Source organism: Zophobas morio, unplaced genomic scaffold, assembly GCF_036711695.1.
Source record: "Zophobas morio isolate AGI-343-1 ecotype UQ-CSIRO unplaced genomic scaffold, CSIRO_AGI_Zmor_V1 ptg000010l, whole genome shotgun sequence".
NCBI classification, from domain to species: Eukaryota; Metazoa; Arthropoda; class Insecta; order Coleoptera; family Tenebrionidae; genus Zophobas; species Zophobas morio.
Genome location: NW_026972115.1, coordinates 1,987,579 through 2,007,018, shown reverse-complemented (window position 1 = coordinate 2,007,018; position 19,440 = coordinate 1,987,579). Strand labels below are relative to the sequence as shown.

The 19,440-nt window shown below is 37.8% G+C and overlaps 5 protein-coding genes and 1 pseudogene across 5 annotated transcripts in view; 3 read left to right on the top strand and 3 right to left on the bottom strand.

Annotated features, from left to right (window-relative positions):
* LOC135126122 (uncharacterized) overlaps positions 1 to 13,279 on the bottom strand; it is a 35,817-nt gene extending 22,538 nt beyond the window's left edge. The window contains exon 1 of the mRNA XM_064051942.1: positions 12,941 to 13,279. Within this exon, the coding sequence (XP_063908012.1) occupies positions 12,941 to 12,991 (51 nt within the window). The 5' untranslated portion in view covers positions 12,992 to 13,279. The remainder of the gene's footprint in view (positions 1 to 12,940) is intronic.
* Positions 1,283 to 2,856, top strand: LOC135126116 (prostaglandin reductase 1-like). Its single transcript, XM_064051935.1, has 5 exons — positions 1,283 to 1,702; positions 1,750 to 1,852; positions 1,906 to 2,088; positions 2,144 to 2,523; positions 2,580 to 2,856. Exons 1-5 carry the CDS (start codon positions 1,597 to 1,599, stop codon positions 2,807 to 2,809), a joined length of 1,002 nt encoding a protein of 333 aa, XP_063908005.1. The 5' UTR covers positions 1,283 to 1,596; the 3' UTR covers positions 2,810 to 2,856.
* On the bottom strand, positions 3,382 to 4,736 carry LOC135126118 (prostaglandin reductase 1-like). Its single transcript, XM_064051937.1, has 5 exons — positions 4,483 to 4,736; positions 4,333 to 4,435; positions 4,118 to 4,282; positions 3,694 to 4,073; positions 3,382 to 3,646 (listed from the first exon to the last, which is right to left on the bottom strand). The coding sequence occupies exons 1-5, from the start codon at positions 4,586 to 4,588 to the stop codon at positions 3,504 to 3,506; spliced, it is 897 nt and encodes a 298-aa protein (XP_063908007.1). The 5' UTR covers positions 4,589 to 4,736; the 3' UTR covers positions 3,382 to 3,503.
* Positions 4,965 to 10,046, top strand: LOC135126416 (prostaglandin reductase 1-like; annotated as a pseudogene).
* On the bottom strand, positions 10,057 to 11,404 carry LOC135126124 (prostaglandin reductase 1-like). The gene is made up of 5 exons (XM_064051945.1): positions 11,175 to 11,404; positions 11,011 to 11,113; positions 10,795 to 10,959; positions 10,371 to 10,750; positions 10,057 to 10,321 (listed from the first exon to the last, which is right to left on the bottom strand). The coding sequence occupies exons 1-5, from the start codon at positions 11,278 to 11,280 to the stop codon at positions 10,092 to 10,094; spliced, it is 984 nt and encodes a 327-aa protein (XP_063908015.1). The 5' UTR covers positions 11,281 to 11,404; the 3' UTR covers positions 10,057 to 10,091.
* Positions 11,556 to 12,903, top strand: LOC135126123 (prostaglandin reductase 1-like). The gene is made up of 4 exons (XM_064051944.1): positions 11,556 to 11,656; positions 11,769 to 11,985; positions 12,036 to 12,598; positions 12,648 to 12,903. Exons 2-4 carry the CDS (start codon positions 11,786 to 11,788, stop codon positions 12,878 to 12,880), a joined length of 996 nt encoding a protein of 331 aa, XP_063908014.1. The 5' UTR covers positions 11,556 to 11,656; positions 11,769 to 11,785; the 3' UTR covers positions 12,881 to 12,903.
* Positions 13,280 to 19,440: the final 6,161 nt, after the last annotated feature.

Below are 19,440 nucleotides of genomic sequence, written 5' to 3'. Positions count from 1 at the left end.
CAAATCCAAAAAATATGAATGGAGTGATAGATCACAAGTACAGACTGATCATATTTTGTACATTTTAGATATGATTTATTCGGCAAATTTTCGAGCTGACGTCATCAAGTTTTTGGAGGGGATAAGCAAATATATTTTGACTAAACATTTATTATGCTCTTTATAACCTTAAAACATCTGCAAGATGTCAGAGCATTCCGTTTTGTAGTTCCTGATTAAATCAATAAAATATATTTACGCATTCATTAATTTTTTTGAGTCACTCTGTATATGCAAATCCAAAAAATATGAATGGAGTGATAAATGACAAGTACAGGCCCATCATATTTTGTACATTTTAGATATGATTTATTCGGCAAAGTTTCGAGCTGACGTCATCAGTTTTTTGTAGAAGATAACCAAATATATTTTGACTAAAAATTTATTATGCTCTTTATAACCTTAAAACATCTGCAAGATTTCAGAGCATTCGGTTTTGTAGTTCTTGATTAAATCAATAAAATATATTTACGCATTCATTAATTTTTTTTGAGTCACCCTGTATATGCAAATCCAAAAAATATGAATGGAGTGATAGATCACAAGTACAGACTCATCATATTTTGTACATTTTAGATATGATTTATTCCACAAACTTTTGAGCTGACGTCATCAAGTTTTTGGAGGGGATAAGCAAATATTTTTTGACTAAAGATTTATGATGCTCTTTATAGCCTTAAAACATCTGCAACATTTCAAAGCATTCTGGTTAGCAGATTAAAAATTAAATTTCAAAATGTTGTTTTATAATTTTGATTTTTTTTCCAAAAATCTGGACGTTTCGGGTGAAAAGTCGATTCAGAGTTGTAAACTACATGTGTAGGACTATGTTATTTTATACAATTGAAAACCCACTTACTATGTACAATTTTGAAGTGACGTCATCGCATTAGTGGTGGGGATGATTAGACAAATTTTGGTTAGCGTTTTACCATCTACATGAAATTCTTAATATAAGTACGAAATTTCACAACAATCGGTCGAGTACTTTCGGAGATTATCTGTCTAATAAAAATCCGGGACGGCAGACGGACAGACAGACGGACAGACAGACGGACAGACAGACGGAAATGGGAGACCTATTTCTTCGTCTTCTAGGGGTCATGAAAGATCGAGAAAACGTAAAAGTAGAGAGTCGGCCGACGGACTCGATTACAATACTTCCTTTGCTTACGCTCGGGAAGTAAAAATAAAGATAAAGTGCAGTTTCGAGCTATCAGTCTAAAACATTTCTCCTAATGTTTACAAGTTTCTAAAAATAGCCTCCGTTCACGGTCATTACTAGTGTAGTGGCACGAAAATTTCAAACCTGTCCCCCAGGCTTTTTCTAACAACCCCAGTCTTTACATGAATAAAAAATCACAATTATCGTTTCTTATCAAACAAGGCCCACGTTCCAATTATTTAGTGCTTCTAGAAAGAGCTGCATCATCTCCTAACTGATAATTCAACTAAAAAATTTGTGACCTTCCGAACTGCAACCTGCCGATATAAATATTTCCAGTGTCAACTCAAATTAGACGCTTGCTCACTGGGTTTGCTCAGAATAGTGCAAACATGATCAAAGCAAAAAAATACATTTTTGAAAAACAGTTCGTCGGACTACCAAAAGCGACCGATTTGAAATTAGTAGAAGAGGAATTGCCACCCATCAAAGACGGAGGTACGAAAACCAGGTTGTAACCTTTGAAATTGCGGTGTTTTTTGCAGAATTTTTAACGGAAGCGGTTTATTTGAGCGTGGACCCATACATGAGAGCCTATGCACCTACTGTAAAACTAGGAACGACGTTCATTGGATCCCAAGTAGCCAAGTGAGGACCCACAACTACCAAAACCTTTGAAAACAATAATGTCACTCTTTTAGGGTACTGGAAAGCAAAAACTCGAAGTACCCGGTTGGTAAATATGTCGTGGGAGAATTCGGTTGGAGGACGCACACCATAGTCGATGACACTCCTAACCCTAGAGGTTTCCCTAGTGCTTGGTTGATTCCAGACCCTGAAGGGCTACCTCTTTCGTTCTCTTTGGGTGTTTTGGGCATGCCTGGGTAACACTATTGACGCAATCCTAGAATTTTGCTAAGTAATTCTAATAATTTCTAGCAACACGGCCTATTTCGGCTTCTTGGAAATCTGCAAACCCCAGCCTGGAGAAACCGTGGTGGTTTCAGGGGCGGCTGGTGCCGTCGGGAGCATCGTGGGCCAAATTGCCAAAATAAAGGGTTGTACGGTGATCGGGATAGCCGGGTCGGACGAAAAGGGCAAGTGGTTGGTGAACGACCTCAAGTTTGACACTTTCCTCAACTACAAAGACAAGGATTTTGACCAGAAGCTGCTACAAGCAACGCCCAAAGGGGTTGATTGCTACTTCGATAATGTAGGGGGGCAACTAAGTACGAAGATCTTGAACAGAATGAATTTGTTCGGACGGGTTTCTGTCTGTGGAGCGATTTCTGGGTACAACGATAAGGACGACGCGAAGGGTAAGTTAGACGTATGTTTATTGTTTGAAGGGTTGCTTCAAGGGTTTGGGTTATAGCGGATGCGGTGCAGTTCGCCCTAGTTTTCAAACAACTGAAGATGGAAGGCTTCGTGGTGCACAAATGGATGGATCGATGGTTTGAAGGTATTGAGCAAAATAAGAACTGGATTAAGAAAGGAAAATTGAAGTATAGAGAGACTGTGACCGAAGGGTTTGAAAACATGTTTAAGGCCTTCGTGGATATGTTGCAGGGGGGTAATACTGGGAAAGCTATTGTTAAAGTCTAAGCGACTTGTTAATTTTTGTTTATATTAAATAAACAATATTAAGTTCAGCCATCTTTATTTATTAAAATTTTATCTCTAAATATTTAGGTGTTTCTAAAAATAGCTCAACTGTTATTGTTATTGTAGTAGAAAAGGAAAATTTTATATTTGGTCTCCGAACGCACGCAAGATTCTAATTATGGTGTGTTATCTAACAAGGGCGAAGTAAAAATTTCTTAACGCGTTTAGAAAACCCTGGATCATCGCCTATCTAATAATGGGGCAATAAATTAACTCAACCTTGGATTAAATATATGGGAGTGTGCCGATATAAATACTCCCACAGACGGCTCAGGTTAGACTCTTGCTCAGAATACCGAAAACATGGTCATAGCAAAAAAGTACGTCCTCGACAAACAGTTTGAAGGTTTACCCTAAGCCGGCGATTTGAAACTAGTGAAAGAGGAATTACCGCCCATCAAAGACGTAGGTAAGAAGACATAAATGGTAATCTTTTTTCTGGCTACAAAAAGGAAAGGCAAACAACGTAACGTCTGTTATTTTAATAACAATACAAAAATTAAAACACGTAGTCACTTACAGTCTAATTTATTTTATAAAACTTGCAGTCGTTACACTTTAACAACAGTCTTTCCAGTGTTTCCCCCATTCAGCATATCCACAAACGCCTTAAACATATTCTCAAACCCTTCCGTCACCGTCTCAACTTCAACTTCCCCTCCTTAATCCACCTCACCATCCCTTGGACTCCTTCCCCAAACCTCGCACTCCACCTCGACACAATAAACCCTTCCACTTTAACCTCATTCCAAATCAACGGCGCATTGAAATTAGTAACTAAAACCCAAACAACCATCAAAAGCCCACCACAGCCCAGAATTTACCTTTACTCGGCGTAACGTCATTGTAGCACGAAACCGCCCCACACAGCGCCACCCTTCCACGTAAATTCATCCTGTACATCACATTGGAACAAACCTCCCCACCCACATTGTCAAAAAAGCAGTCAACTCCCTTGGGAGTGGCTTCGGCTAGCTTCGTCACGAAATCCTTATCCTTGTAGTTGACGAACTTGTCAAAACCCAGGTCGTCCACTAACCATTTACCCTTCTCGTCGGACCCCGCCACCCCCACCACCGTGCACCCTTTGATTTTGGCAATTTGGCCTACTACGCTACCCACAGCACCCGCGGCTCCCGTCACGACTACGGTTTCACCTGGTTGGGGTTGGCAGATTTCGAGAAAACCGAAATAGGCTGTGAGACTACATTTAGGTTAGAGGGTTGGTGTTTGGGGTTGGTGGCTTACCCAGATACCCCTAGAACACCCAGAGCGAGCGAAAGTGGAAGCCCGCCGTAGTTTGGCAGTGGGGTTACTTGGGTTTTGGGGTTGCAGATAGTGTGGGTGCGCCAGCCCAGGTTGCCCACGACGTGCTGACCCACCGGGTGCTGCGCATTTTTGCTTTGTACGACTCTAGAGACCGGATTTGAGTATTTTGCTACGATGGATTCAAAATAACTCACTTCGCTACTTGGAAAGCTATGTAGGTTGTGCCTAGGCTTAGTTTGAAGGCGGATGATCGCAAATAGGGGTCGAGACTTAAGTAGACGGCTTCTACCAGGTATTCTAAAAGTAATCCTAGAAGTGATGCCTGTGTGGATTTTTTTTCTTACCGTCGTCTTGCAGTGGCGGCAATTCTTCCTCAACCAATTCCAAGTCGTCCTCTTTTGGGAAACCATTGAAGTGTTTGACGTAGACGTACTTACGCGCTTTCACCATTGTGACACCGTTTGCTAAAAACCTAACCAAAATTTTTGGCGTCTGTTTTTATAGCGCGAACGATGAGCAAACAGTGTGGACTTTCTGAGGTGAGGTGCAAAGTGCGCTGTGAAGGTCGATCTAATCATTGGCATCAAAATACGCGAGGCGTGGCTTGTATACAAACACAAACATTGGGTGTCGGGACATATCAGTACACTGGGGTCAGAGTACAGTTGACAAAATTAACAATGAGTCGTCAATTTTCAAAGCTTGCTTATTTTAATTTATCGGGTTTCCATGGTACAATCCAAAGTATCACCTGGATCATCATTTTTATCTCCATTTGAAAATGCTAAAAGCGCATAAATTTACCTTGGTAAGATACTTTAACGGTATGCCTAAGAAATCCGACTTAAAGCTAGTCGAAGAGGAACTACCCGAACTTCAAGACTGCTTTGAGAAAAAACACCCACCTTTAACGCCATCTCATGAACAGCTTCCGCAGAGTACTTGGGGCACGCCCTTTACCCGAGCGTCGACCCCTACATGCGGGTTTACTCGACAACTATGACCCTCGGCTCGACCCTCATAGGTTACTAAGTGGCCAAGTGAGTCGCTTCGCACAAAACCTTAGGCCTAGGCATCCTAGCCTATGGGCGGATCGTTTTTGCCTGCCCTCACCGAAGAAGGCGGTCCAAATCCTTCAAGGGCAGAATTTGTAGGTAGGTTCAAACTACAACGAAATTTAAATTTGGTAAGAAATATTTATGGCTCACACCAGTTCTCTCGAATTTGTCGGAGAAGATTTAGCAGGTAGTTGTTCCCATAAAATAATGGTCACTTTCGTTCGTGAGTAACGATGGTCCGGACATGAATTATTTTGCTTTCTAACATCTTTCGACCAACTGTTCCGTATAAAAAATTTCATCACTTTTTCAAATAAAATACTCTTAACAAAAAACGATATTGTCGTTGAGTGACATGTAACTGGCATAATAATAAAAACGTGCCATTTTTGTTAACTGATATTTTTTTCATAAATGTCGCAAAATTATTAAATTTGTCTAATCATCCCCACCAATAATGTGATGACGTCACTTCAAATGTATGCATAGTAAATGGGTTTTAAATTGTATACAGTAACAGTCCTACACATGTAGTTTATGACTCCGTGTTGAGTTTTTATCCGAAACGTCCAGATTTTTGGAAAAAAAATCAAAATTATAAAACAATATTTTGCAATTTAATTTTGAATTTGCAAAATCGAATACTTTGAAATCTTGCAGATGTTTTAAAATCATGATAAACATGATACATTTTTAATTAAAATATATTTGCTTATCCCCTCTAAAAAATTTTTGACGTCACCTCAAAATTTTGCAGAATAAATCCTATCTTAAATGTATAAAATATGATGAGTTTTATACTTGTGATTTATCACTGCATTATTATTTTTTAGATTTGGTTATACAGGGTGTCTCAAAAAAGTTAATGACTGAGTCAATTTATTTTATTGAAGAAATCAAGAATAGCAAAACTGAATACTTTGAAATATTGTAGATGTTTTGAAGTTTTTGTAAGCATGGTAACTTTTTCGAAAATTTGATTAATCAAATATGCGCAAAATCAAAAATCGGAAAAACTGAAATTCACTAATGCAAAAAACAGAAAATCGAAAAATACAAATCGTAAAAATCGAAAATCTAAAAATGGCTAATCAAAAAATCGAAAATTTAATGAATCAAATACCTAGGTCGACCGAAAAGTGGAAATTCACAAACCTCAAAAATCGAAAAATCGAAAATTGAAAAACGGGAAAACCAAAAAATCGAAAAGTCAAAAATTTGTAATAATGAAAATTAAAAAAATCAAAAACAAAAATAAAAAAAATCGGAAATTAAAATAATCAAAATATAAAGTAAAAAAAATTGCAAAGCCTAAAAACTGAAACGAACAGAAAAATCGAAAAAGCAAAAAATTGGAAAAACAAAAATTCGAAAAATCTAAAATCGAAAAAGTGGAAAATCGAAAATCTGAATAAAGAAACTTGGAAATTCTGAAAATTGGAAAATAGAAAACCAAAAAATCGGAAAGTAACAAAATTGAAGTCCAACAGTTGAGAATGGAAAAATTGAAAAACCGAAAATTCTAAAAATCGACAATGGACAAATTGAAAATAGCAAAATTTAAATTGAAAAATTGAACATGGAAAAATCGATGAATTGAAAAATTGAAAATTCGACTACTCAAATTTTCTAAAAATCGAAAAATCATAAAACTGAAAAATCCAAAATTCTAATCATCGAAAGTCTGAAAACTGAAAATCGAAAATTCCGAAAAGCGGAAAATAGAATATCGAAAAATTTAAAAGAAAGAAAATTGAAGTCTAAAAACCGAAGAATGGAAAAATTAAAAATCAAAAATTCGAAAAATCAAAACCGAAAAATTCAAAGATTTAAAAAGAAAATCGAAAAATCAAAAATCTGAAAATTGAAACTCGAAAATTTGGAAAATCGAAAAGTAAAAAAATTGAAGCCTAAAAGCTGAAAAATGGAAAACTGAACAATCGAAAATTCGAAAATCAAATATCGAAAAATCGAAAAGCCGAAAAATCGAAAATTTGATAAATCAGATATGCGAACAACAGATAATCTGAAAATACAAAACTGGAAAATCAAAAATCTAAAAATGGAAAAACCGAAAACCGAAATTTCAGTTAATCTAATGCGTAGGTCGATCGAAAAACTGGAAATTCACAAATCTGAAAAATCAAAAATTTGCAAGATTGAAAAACCGAGAATTGAAAAATCAAAAAACCGAAAAATGGAAAAATCAAAAATCGAAAAATAGGAAAACCGAAAATTCAAAAATTCATAATATTGAAAACTCTAAAAGTCGACAATTCAAAAATCAAAAAACTGGAAAAAAATAATCGAAAAATCGAAAAGTAAACAAATTGCAAAGCCTAAAAACTGACGAACAGAAAAATCGAAAAATCGTAAAATCGAAGATTGGAAAATCGAAAAATCGAAAAATTAAAAAATCGGAAATCGAAAAATGAAAAAAAAAACGAAAATTCAAAAATCGAATAATCCGAAACTAAAATAATAGAAAAGTGGAAAAGTAAAAATTGCAAAGTCTCAAAACTGACGAACAGAACAATCGAAAAATAAAAAAAATCGAAAAATATCTAAACATGGAAAATCGAAAAATCGAAAATCGGAAAATGGAAAAACCGAAAAATCGAAAACTCGAAAATTCGATGAAACAAATACTCGAAAAAGCGAAAAGTAAAAAAATTGCAGGGCCTAAAAATTGAAAAATCAAAAAATCGAAAAGTGGAAAATCGGAAAGTAACAAAATTGAAATCTAAAAGCTGCAAATTGCAGAACCATAAAAACTGAAACAAACAGAAAAATCGAAAAACCACAAAAGCGGAAAAACGAAAATCGAAAAATCGCAAATCGAAAAATCGTAAAATCAGAAAATGGAAAATCGAATAATCGAAAGTTGAAAAATCGAAGGTCGAAAAATAAAACAACCGAAAAATCGAAAAATTGTATGATTAATGGAAAATCGAAAAATCGAGAATAGAATAATTAAAAAACCGGAAAATTGAAAAATCGGAAATCGAAGAATTAAAAACGTAAAATCGAGAATTCAAAAATCAAAAAAATCGGAAAGTAAAATATAATCGAAAAATGCAAAAAAATTGCAAAGTCTAAAAACTGACGAACAGAAAAATCAAAAAAGCTAAAAATGGAAAGACGAAAAATCGAAAATTGAAAGAATGGCAAATTAAAAAATCGAAACATCGAAAAATCAAAAAAACGAAAAATTAAAAAAACGAAAAACGAAAAAACTGAAAACCCGAAAAATCAAAATACCGCAAATTTGAAAAATCAGAAAATTAGAAAGTAATAAAATCGAAAAGTTGATAGAAAAATGGAAACTGAAAAATCTAATTCGATGAAAGTGTTGGTCGAAAAAACGAAAAATCGAAAATCGAAGTGACCTTTTTTTGAGTCAGGCTGTATAAGTAAATCTAAAAATATTACTGCAATGATAAATCACAGGTATAGACTCATCACATCAAATTTTACGATGACGTCATGCATTTTTTGGCGAAGATAAGCAAATACATTTTGATCGTGGCTTTGAAAGTATTCTTCGACTTTCGTTCCATTTCAAAATTTACTCTTTGTATATTTCAGTGGTCACAATGAGTTCACTAACTACGCTGAAGTATGCGAAGATTAAATTTGTCACCGAAAAGATGTCGGAAGTAATAAATTATCCTATCGGTCGAAGAACGTTCGACCCAAGAGAGACCGCAGTAAAGGATAACAAATGGAACGGATAAAATAAAGCGTCAAATATGATTGATAAACTTTAAACCAAAATTAAGAAGTTTATAAACTGAAGATTTTTTTTGCTTTTTGAAATGTAGTACACTTCAAAAAATGTCCGTGACTTACTTTAATGTGAATTTTATAACTATGGTCGGCACAATTAGACCTAATATTAGTGTGATTTTGAGCATATTCTCGATGTTATTAGAGCAGGACAGGTTTTTTTTTTCTAACCAATTGACAAGATTTCAAAGTATTCAGTTTTGCAATTCTTGATTTCTTCAATAAAATAAATTGACTCAGTCATTTTTTTTTTGAGTCACCCTGTATGTATAAACAAATCCAAAAAATATTAATGAAATGGTAAATCACAAGTATAGACTCATCATATTCTGAACATTTTAGATAGGGTATTTATAAAATTAAAACTAATTCAGAGTAAGTATTTATAAAATTAAAACTATTTCAGGGTAAGAATTTGGTCAACACGTAAATTTCGTTGTAGTTTGAGCCTACCTACAAATTCTGCCCTTGGACGATTTGGACCGCCTCCTTCGGTGACGACCGGCAAAAATGATCCGCCCATTGGCTCAAAACATTTGCGTGCGATTGTACGAAAAACCCCCCGATCCGTCCAAGTCTAACGCAGTTCTAGGATCACGGCTTACTTCGGCCTGCTCGAGATCTGCCATCCCAAAGGGGAGACCGTGGTGGTCACAGCAGCCGCAGGCCAAAATCCTGGGCTGCACAGTCGTCGGCCAAAGACAAGAAATTCGAAGAGAAACTCATCGAGGCGACCCCTTTAGGCGTGGATTGTTTTTTTGACAATGTGGGTGGTGAGATCAGTTCAACGATTTTCAGTAGGATGAACCATTTCGGGCGATGTGTGGGGCTATTTCTGGGTACAACGAAACTAAGACGCTCAAAGATGACTAGAAACGTGGTTGAGCATTGAAGGATTTTTATTTGCAGTGACGCCGATTCAGGGTTTCATGGTGGCTAAAGAACTCAAAGTAGAGGGGTTTCTGGTGACGCGATGGAACGATCGGTGGCACGAGATAAAGTTGATTACAAACTTCATTGTTTCTTTGCAACTTAGCAACTACATTGAAAGGTTAAAATAAAACTCGAAAACATAGTCAAGCATTTTATTTAGAAAATACACGGTGTTACACCTTCACAACAGCTTTCCCGATGTTCCCCCCTTTCAACATGTCGACAAACGCCTGGAACATGTTCTCGAAGCCCTCTGTCACAGTCTCGCTGTACTTCAACTTCCCCTCTTGAATCCACTGCTTGTTTTGCAAAATGCCCTCCCCCCACCGCTCAGTCCACCTCCTCACGATGAACCCTTCCATCTTCAGCTGTTTGCCGACCAAAAACCGCTGAATCGTAGTGGCTGCAACCCAAAACCCATAAAACCCACTTTTCCAAGAAAACAAGTTCACCTTTCGCCGGTTCGGTGTCATTGTACCCAGAAATAGACCCACAGACAGACACTCGCCCATAAAGGTTCATCCTGCTTATCACAATCGAGCTAATCTCCCCACCCACGTTATCGAAATAGCAATCCACGCCCTTCGGCGTCGCTTGCTCCAGTTTCTCCTTGAACTTGTCGTCCTTGTAGTTGATGAAGTGGTCGAACCCTAAATCGTCGACCAACCATTTACCCTTTTCGTCTGATCCGGCTATCCCGATGACTGTACAACCTTTGATTTTGGCGATTTGGCCGACGTGGCTGCCCACCGCGCCGGCTGCTCCTGTGACCACCACGGTCTCGCCAGGTTTGGGCTGGCAGATCTCCAGGAAGCCGAAGTACGCGGTGTTCCTAAATCTGGGTCAGATTTGGCGTGACTGGATCGGGGTGCTTACCCTGGCATTCCTAGGACGCCGACTCCTAGGGATAGAGGGAGCTTGTCGAAGTCGGGGAGGACGTAGAGCTCGGATTCGTTGTCGGAGATGGTGTGGGTGCGCCAGCCGAAGTTGCCCACGATGTACTGGCCAACGGGGTGGGTAATGTTTTTGCTTTCGGTGACCCTTGATAGAAGGTAGATTATTGTCGAAATTTGGGGAATGGGGAAAACTTACACGGCGACTTGTCCGCCAATGAAGGTGGTTCCAAGTTTTAGGGATGGTGCATAGGCGCGCATGTAAGGGTCAACGCTCAAATAGACAGCCTTGGAAAGGAACTCTACACGACCAACGAGTAAATACGTAACCGGATTTTTTTAGGAAAAATCAAATATTCTCACCCCCATCTTTGAGCTGCGGCAATTTCTCTTCGACCAACTGCAAGTCGCCTTCTTTAGGAAAACCTTCAAATTTTCGGGCGTAAACGTACTTTCTTGCCGTCGTCATTTTGAATCACAATTGGGAAAAATAATTGTGTCTACCTGTTATATGACTTTTGTTCAGACTGATTAGTTATCGATAGCATGACACAGCAGTTCTGTTACAATCAGTTTCACGTAATGAGTAGTACTCAAAGTACGAAAGCAAGGACACAACTACACGTTCTTTCTCTTTTATAACAAATCATCAAACAAATTACTTAAATTGTTTCCACTGCAAATAAAAACACTCCAAAAAGATAAACAGTGAAGATAAAAATAGACATGAACTTGCACATTTATTATCATTCGTAGCGAAGCTATTCCGAAGGTCGTTAGTGCAAACAACTCGCTACAATTCTGTCCGCTTTTCACGCTTGCAACGTTTCGAACTTCCCCCAAAGGTACATCAGTACTTCCCCCTCCAGCCTCGTGCAACTTTGAACTCTCCCAGACCTCCCAAAAATACCCCTAACCTCACAATGTTATCACTAAAATGTCAAAGATTCCTTTCAGTGTCAATCAAAAACGCAATGACAGCAAAAGTTATAATCCTCAAGCGAAAATTCGAAGGGACCCCAACCCTCGACAATTTCAAAATCGTCGAAGAAAAGCTGCGGCCCCTCCAGCAAGGAGAGTTTCTAGTAGAAGCTAGATACATAAGCGTGGACCCCTACCAGAGGGTGTACCCCCCAAAAGTGGGTCAAACCATGTTGTCTGAACAAGTAGCCAAGTAACGTGTTTTTCTAACCCCCGAACAGTGCTAACCTTCCCCGTTTGCAGGGTAATAGAGAGCCAGAACAACGACTTCCCTGTGGGGTCGTCCGTCGTAGGAGAGTGGGGCTGGAGGACCCACACCATTGCCAAAGACGTCGCTGGCGATTTCTGCCTACGAAAACCCAGACTTTTAACCGGATATGATGGGTTATCGCGGTCGTTGGCTCTGAGCGTGCTGGGGATGCCCGGCAACGCGGCCTACTTCGGGCTGTTGCACATGGGCAAGCCCATGAAGGGCAACACCGTGGTGGTGTCGAGCGCCGCCGGCGGCGTGGGGACCATCGTGGGGCAGATCGCGAAGATAAAAGGGTGCAAAGCCGTGGGGATCACCAGCTCGGTCGAAAAGGGGGAGCGCTTGGTCAAGGAAGTCGGCTACGACCATTACGTTAGTTATAACTCGAAGAATTTCGAGAAAGATCTGTCCAAAGCAACGAAGGATACCGTGCATTGCTACTTCGACAGCGTAGGCGGGGAGATCAGCAGCAGCGTTTTGACCAAGATGAAAAAATTCGGCCGGGTGGTTATCTGTGGGGCCATTTCCACTTACAACTCGAAAATAAAAGCTACAGGTAGTGTAACCTGAATGACGTAGTTTCATGTAATGGCGCTTCGTTTTAGCCAGCGAAGTACAGACTACCGTGAAAGTGCAGCACCTGGTGATGGAAGGATTTAAGGTGACTCGGTTCAAGGACCAGTGGGATGAAGGTATTCAGCAGAATTTGCAATGGCTTAAAGAAGGGCGGCTGAAACCCTTCGAGCATATTGTCGATGGGTTTAGTAACACGCCCAATGCGTTCATAGGGATGTTTGCGGGTCAAAACTTCGGGAAAACAATTGTTAGAGTTGGATAAATAAACGTGAAAAATTGAGGTTAGGTTGTCCTTATGTCTCTTACGTCAATGTGTTCTTACCGACAAATCTTGGTAACTTTGGAAGTAGTCGCTGGAGTCCATGGTTTCCATCGTGGGGGCACTTTGGGGCTCGATTAACACCACAACACGCGCGTTTGCACTTAAACGTTTTTAAACATAAACAATTGTTTGTGAGCGGACCACACTGCGAGGTTAACACGACCGTTTTAACACGTTTTCCAAGTGGATTTTTTTGGAGATAAACAACGAAGAATGTGTGGCCAATTATACGACACTGTACTAACTGTACTAATAGAATAACTTAGGTTTAATTTTATTTCATCGGATCACAATTAGTGTTGATTGTGAACAACATCAACTGTGGGACCACTCTCTATGATAAACCTGGAATAAAATAAAAAAACATCCAGAACCACTACAACCGTATAAAATTGAAGTAACTAAAAGTAATGTAAGTTGCGAGTCCGTCAGAAGTACCCAACAGAAGATTCTGAAAAAACAAAAAAAAAACAAATTTTGTGTAGTAATAATTGTTTAAATAGTAATGCTGCAAATGTGTAAGCAAAATAAAATTTCACTTAAAAAAATGACGTCAAAATGACCGCAAATCTTATCGATCAACCCACCTTCCGAGTGTTTCCTTCCATATCTATGCTCATTTCCTTTGTGTAGTAAATAGTGAATCTGAGAGTGTCTACACATTCATGTTAAAAATGGTAAGTGGAATTTTGTTCCATTTTCTTCAAAGAGGAACTTTTGTTTTAATATGCTTTTAAATTGTTCCGCGGATTTTGAGTACCTCTGATAAATAACTATACAGGGATTTTCAGCAAAAGTAACTAACCGCAAAATTTGCGCCAAACTTTCGACTAAAGTACCGAGTGATTGTTAATATTTGTGACTTTTTTTGTGAGGTTGGCGACATATTTACAATTTTATGACATACCTAATTGTCAAAGTGACATTTATGAAAGCTGTCATTGTCTCAACCAATCAACACGTTTGCTAAGCGTGCTCATGCCAAAACTGACAACTCTGAACTGACGTACTAGCATGGATTCCAATATTTAGCATTGCCAGTACAAAAGTTTATCTCGGGGACCCTTTCCTTGTATCTGGTTTTTAAAGTAGTTTGAAAAAATCTCGGGCAACCCTTGTGCTGGTTTTTGAAGTACATAATTTGAAAGAACCTCGGGGAGCCTTTTTGTCCGAATTTTGAAGTATGTAGTTTGAAGAATCTCCTCGGAGACCTCTTTCTTTTTGAAAAAACCTCGGGGATTCCTTGTGTCTGATATTTGAAGTACGTAGTTTGAAGGATCTCGGAGACCTCTTTCGTTTTGTTTTTGAAGGACTTTGAAAGAATCTCGGGGACCTTTTGTGTGTGATTTTTAAAGTAGTTTGAGGGATCCCGGAGACCCTTTCGTTTTTTTAAGTAGTTGAAAGAACTTTGTGCTTGTTTTTGAAGTACCTACATAGAGTTTGAAAGATCCCCGGTAACTCTTCCTTTTTGTTTTTGAAGTAGATTTAAAGAATCTCGGGCACCCCTTGTGTCGCATTTTTGAAGTAGTTTGAAGGATCTCAGGGACCTCTTTCTTTTTGTAGAACTTTGAAAGAATCTCGGGAATCGCTTGTGTTTGGTTTTTGAAGCAGTTCGAAGGAACTCGGAGACCCTTTTTTTTGTTTTTGAAGTGGTTTGAAAGAATGTCGGAAATTCATTTTGTTTTTTTTTAAGTAGTTGAAAGAATCCAGGGAACCACTCGTGCTGGTTTTTGAAGTAGTTTTAAAGAATGTCGGGGACCCCTTGTGCTGGTTTTTGAAGTAGTTTTGAATCTCGGAGACACCAATTTTTCTTTTTGAAGTAGCTGAAAAAGGACCGCTTTTGTTTTGTTTTTGAAGTGATCTGAAAGACTGTCAAGGATTCCTTGTGTTTTTTTGGAAGTAGTTGAAAGAGTCTCGGAGAGCCCTTGAGCTAGTTTTTGAAGTAGTTTTAAAGAATCTCGGAGATCCCTGTGCTGGTTTTTGCAATATTTTGAAAGAATCTCAGAGACCCCTTTTTTATTTTTAAAGTAGTTGAAAGAATCTCGGGAACTCCTTGTGCTGGTTTTCGAAGTAGTTTTAAAGTGTTTCGGGGAACCCTTGTTCTGGTTTTTGAAGTAGTTTTAAAGAATCTCGGAGACCCATATTTTTTGTTTTTGAAGTAACTGAAAGAATCTCGAAGACCACTTGTGTTTGGTTTTTGAAGTAGTTTTAAAAAATCTCTGCAACCCATTGTGCTGGTTTTTGAAGCATTTTGAAAGAATGTCGGGGATTCTTTTTGTTTTTTTTTTGAAGTAGTTGAAAGAATCTCGGGGACCTCTTGTGATAGTTTTTGAAGTAGTTTTAAAGAATCTCGGGGACCTCTGTGCTGGTTTTTGCAGTATTTTGAAAGAATCTTGGGGGACCCTTTTTTTATTTTTAAAGTAGTTGAAGAATCTCGGGAACTCCTTGTGCTGGTTTTTGAAGTAGTTTTAAAGTGTCTCGGGGAACCCTTGTTCTGGTTTTTGAAGTAGTTTTAAAAAATCTCGGAGACCCATATTTTTTGTTTTTGAAGTAACTGAAAGATTTCGAGGACCACTTGTGTCTGGTTTTTGAAGTAGTTCGAAAGAATCACAGAGACCGCTTTTGTTTTGTTTTTGAAGGGGTTTGAAAGAATGTCAACGATTCCTTCTGTTTTCTTTTTTTGAAGTAGTTTAAAGAGTCTCGGGGACCCTTTGTGCTGGTTTTTAAAGTAGTTTTAAAGAATCTCGGGAACCCATTGTGCTGATATTTGAAGTATTTTGAAAGAATGTCGGGGATTCTTTTTGTTTTTTTTTTTTTGAAGTAGTTGAAAGAATCTCGGGGACCTTTTGTGATAGCTTTTGAAGTAGTTTTAAAGAATCTCGGAGACCCCTTTTTTTGTTTTTGAAGTATTTTGAAAGAATGTCGGGGATTCCTTTTGTTTTTTTTTTTGAAGTAGTTGAAAGAATCTCGGGGACCTCTTGTAATAGTTTTTGAAGTAGTTTTAAAGAATCTCGGGGACCCCTGTGCTGGTTTTTGAAGTATTTTGAAAGAATCTCGGGAGACCCTTTTTTTATTTTTAAAGTAGTTGAAGAATCTCGGGAACTCCTTGTGCTGGTTTTTGAAGTAGTTTTAAAGTGTCTCGGGGAACCCTTGTTCTGGTTTTTGAAGTAGTTTTAAAAAATCTCGGAGACCCATATTTTTTGTTTTTGAAGTAACTGAAAGATTTCGAGGACCACTTGTGTCTGGTTTTTGAAGTAGTTCGAAAGAATCACAGAGACCGCTTTTGTTTTGTTTTTGAAGGGGTTTGAAAGAATGTCAAAGATTCCTTCTGTTTTCTTTTTTTGAAGTAGTTTAAAGAGTCTCGGGGACCCTTTGTGCTGGTTTTTGAAGTAGTTTTAAAGAATCTCGGGAACCCATTGTGCTGATATTTGAAGTATTTTGAAAGAATGTCGCGGATTCCTTTTGTTTTTTTTTTTGAAGTAGTTGAAAGAATCTCGGGGACCTTTTGTGATAGCTTTTGAAGTAGTTTTAAAGAATCTCGGAGACCCCTTTTTTTGTTTTTGAAGTATTTTGAAAGAATGTCGGGGATTCCTTTTGTTTTTTTTTTGAAGTAGTTGAAAGAATCTCGGGGACCTCTTGTAATAGTTTTTGAAGTAGTTTTAAAGAATCTCGGGGACCCCTGTGCTGGTTTTTGAAGTATTTTGAAAGAATCTCGGGAGACCCTTTTTTTATTTTTAAAGTAGTTGAAGAATCTCTTGAACTCCTTGTGCTGGTTTTTGAAGTATTTTTAAAGTGTCTCGTGGAACCCTTGTTCTGGTTTTTGAAGTAGTTTTAAAGCATCTCGGAGACCCTTTTTTGTTTTTGAAGTAGTTGAAAGAATCTCGGGGACCACTTATGTCTAGTTTTTGAAGTAGTTTGAAAGAATCTCGGGGACCGCTTTTGTTTTATGTTTGAAGTGGTTTGAAATAAATAATATCAAGGATTCCTTCTGTTTCTTTTTGAAGTAGTTGAAAGAATCTCGGGGACCCCTTGTGCTGGTTTTTGAAGTAGTTTTCAAGAATCTCGGGAACCCATTGTGCTGGTTTTTGAAGTATTTTGAAAGAATGTCGGGGATTCCTTTTGTTTTTTTTGAAGTAGTTGAAAGAATCTAGGGGACATCTTGTGATCGTTTTTGAAGTAGTTTTAAAGAATCTCGGAGACCCCTGTGCTGGTTTTTGCAGTATTTTGAAAGAATCTCGGAGACCCCTTTATTATTTTTAAAGTAGTTGAAAGAATCTCGGGAACTCCTTGTGCTGGTTTTTGAAGTATGTAGTTTTAAAGTTTCTCGGGGAACCCTTGTTCTAGTTTTTGAAGTAGTTTTAAAAAATCTCCGAGACCCATATTTTTTGTTTTTGAAGTAACTGAAAGAATCTCGAGGACCACTTGTGTCTGATTTTTGAAGTAGTTTGAAAGAATCTCAGAGGCCGCATTTGTTTTGTTTTTGAAGTGGTTTGATAGAATGTCAAGGATTCCTTCTGTTTTTTTTTTTGAAGTAGTTGAAAGAGTCTTGGGGACCCCTTGTGCTGGTTTTTGAAGTAGTTTTAAAGAATCTCGGGAACCACTTATGTCTAGTTTTTGAAGTAGTTTGACAGAATCTTGGGGACCGCTTTTGTTTCATGTTTGAAGTGGTTTGAAATAAATAATATCAAGGATTCCTTCTGTTTTTCCTTTGAAATAGTTCAAAGAATCTCGGGGACCTCTTGTGCTGGTTTTTGAAGTAGTTTTAAGGAATCTCGGGGACCCATTGTGCTGGTTTTTGAAGTATTTTGAAAGAGTCTCGGGGACCCCATTTTTTTGTTTTTGAAGTAGTTTTAAAGCATCTCGGAGACCCCTTTTTTGTTTTTGAAGTAGTTGAAAGAATCTCGGGGACCACTTATGTCTAGTTTTTGAAGTAGTTTGAAAGAATCTCGGGGACCGCTTTTGTTTTATGTTTGAAGTGGTTTGAAATAAATACTTAATATCAAGGATTCCTTCTGTTTTTCCTTTGAAGTAGTTGAAAGAATCTCGGGGATCCCTTGTGGTGGTTTTTGAAGTAGTTTTAAAGAATCTCGGGAATCCAGTGCGCTGGTTTTTGAAGTATTTTGAAAGAATGTCAGGGATTCCTTTTGTTTTTTTTTTTGAAGTAATTGAAAGAATCTCGGGGACCTTTTGTGATGGTTTTTGAAGTAGTTTTCTAGAATCTCAGGAACCCATTACGCTGGTTTTTGAAGTATTTTGAAAGAATGCCGGGGATTCTTTTGTTTTTTTTTTTGAAGCAGTTGACAGAATCTCGGGGACCTCTTGTGATGGTTTTTGAAGTAGTTTTCAAGAATCTCGGGGATCCATTGTGCTGGTTTTTGAAGTATTTCCAAAGAATTTCGGGGACCCCTTTTTTTGTTTTTGAAGTAATTGAAAGAATCTTGGGAACCCCTTGTACTGGTTTTTGAAGTATTTTGAAAGAATATCGGGATTCCTTTTGTTTTTTTTTGTTTTTGAAGTAGATAGTTTGAAAGAATCTCAGCGACCGCTTTTGTTTTATGTTTGAATCTCGGGGACCCCTTTTTTGTTTTTGAAGTAGTTTTAAAGAATCTCGGAGACCCCTTTTTTTGTTTTTGAAGTAGTTGAAAGAATCTCGGGGACCACTTATGTCTAGTTTCTGAAGTACATAGTTTGAAAGAATCTTGACGGCTTAAAGTGGTTTGAAATAAATAATATCAAGGATTCCTTCTGTTTTTTTTTTGAAGTAGTTGAAAGAACCTTGGCAATCCCTTGTACTGGTTTTTGAAGTACATAGTTTTAAAGAATCTCAGAGACCACTTTTTTTGTTTTTGAAGTATGTAGTTGAAAGAATCTCGGGAACCACTTGTGTGTCGTTTTTCTTTTTGTTTTTTTTTTTTTGAAGTAGTTGAAAGAATCTCGGGAACCCCTTGTGATGGTTTTTGAAGTAGTTTTAAAGAATCTCGGAGACCGTTTTTTTGTTTTTGAAGTAGTTGAAAGAATCTCGGGGACCCATTGTGCTGGTTTTTGAAGTAGTTTTAAAGAATCTCGTGGACCCCTGTGCTGGGTTTTTGAAGTAGTTTAAAGAATCTCGGGGACCCATTGTGCTGGTTTTTGAAGTAGTTTTAAAGAATCTCGGGGACGCATTGTGCTGGTTTTTGAAGTAATTTTAAAGAATCTCGTGGACCCCTGTGCTGGGTTTTTGAAGTAGTTTTAAAGAATCTCGGGGACCCTTTGTGCTGGTTTTTGAAGTAGTTTTAAAGAATCTTGGGATCCTTGATCTTGTTTTTTGAAGTAATCTGGAAGACTCTGACTTTGGTTTAAGAAGTAAAAGTTTGTTCGACTTGACAGAACTTCAAAGTCATTTAATAGATATTCTCTATTAACTAACCTTGACAGAACTTGTCTTGTCATGTTGACAATTGACAACATTTGTAGTTTTGCCACTACCAGAGTACAAAATTACTAGCAGGCAGTAGACATAT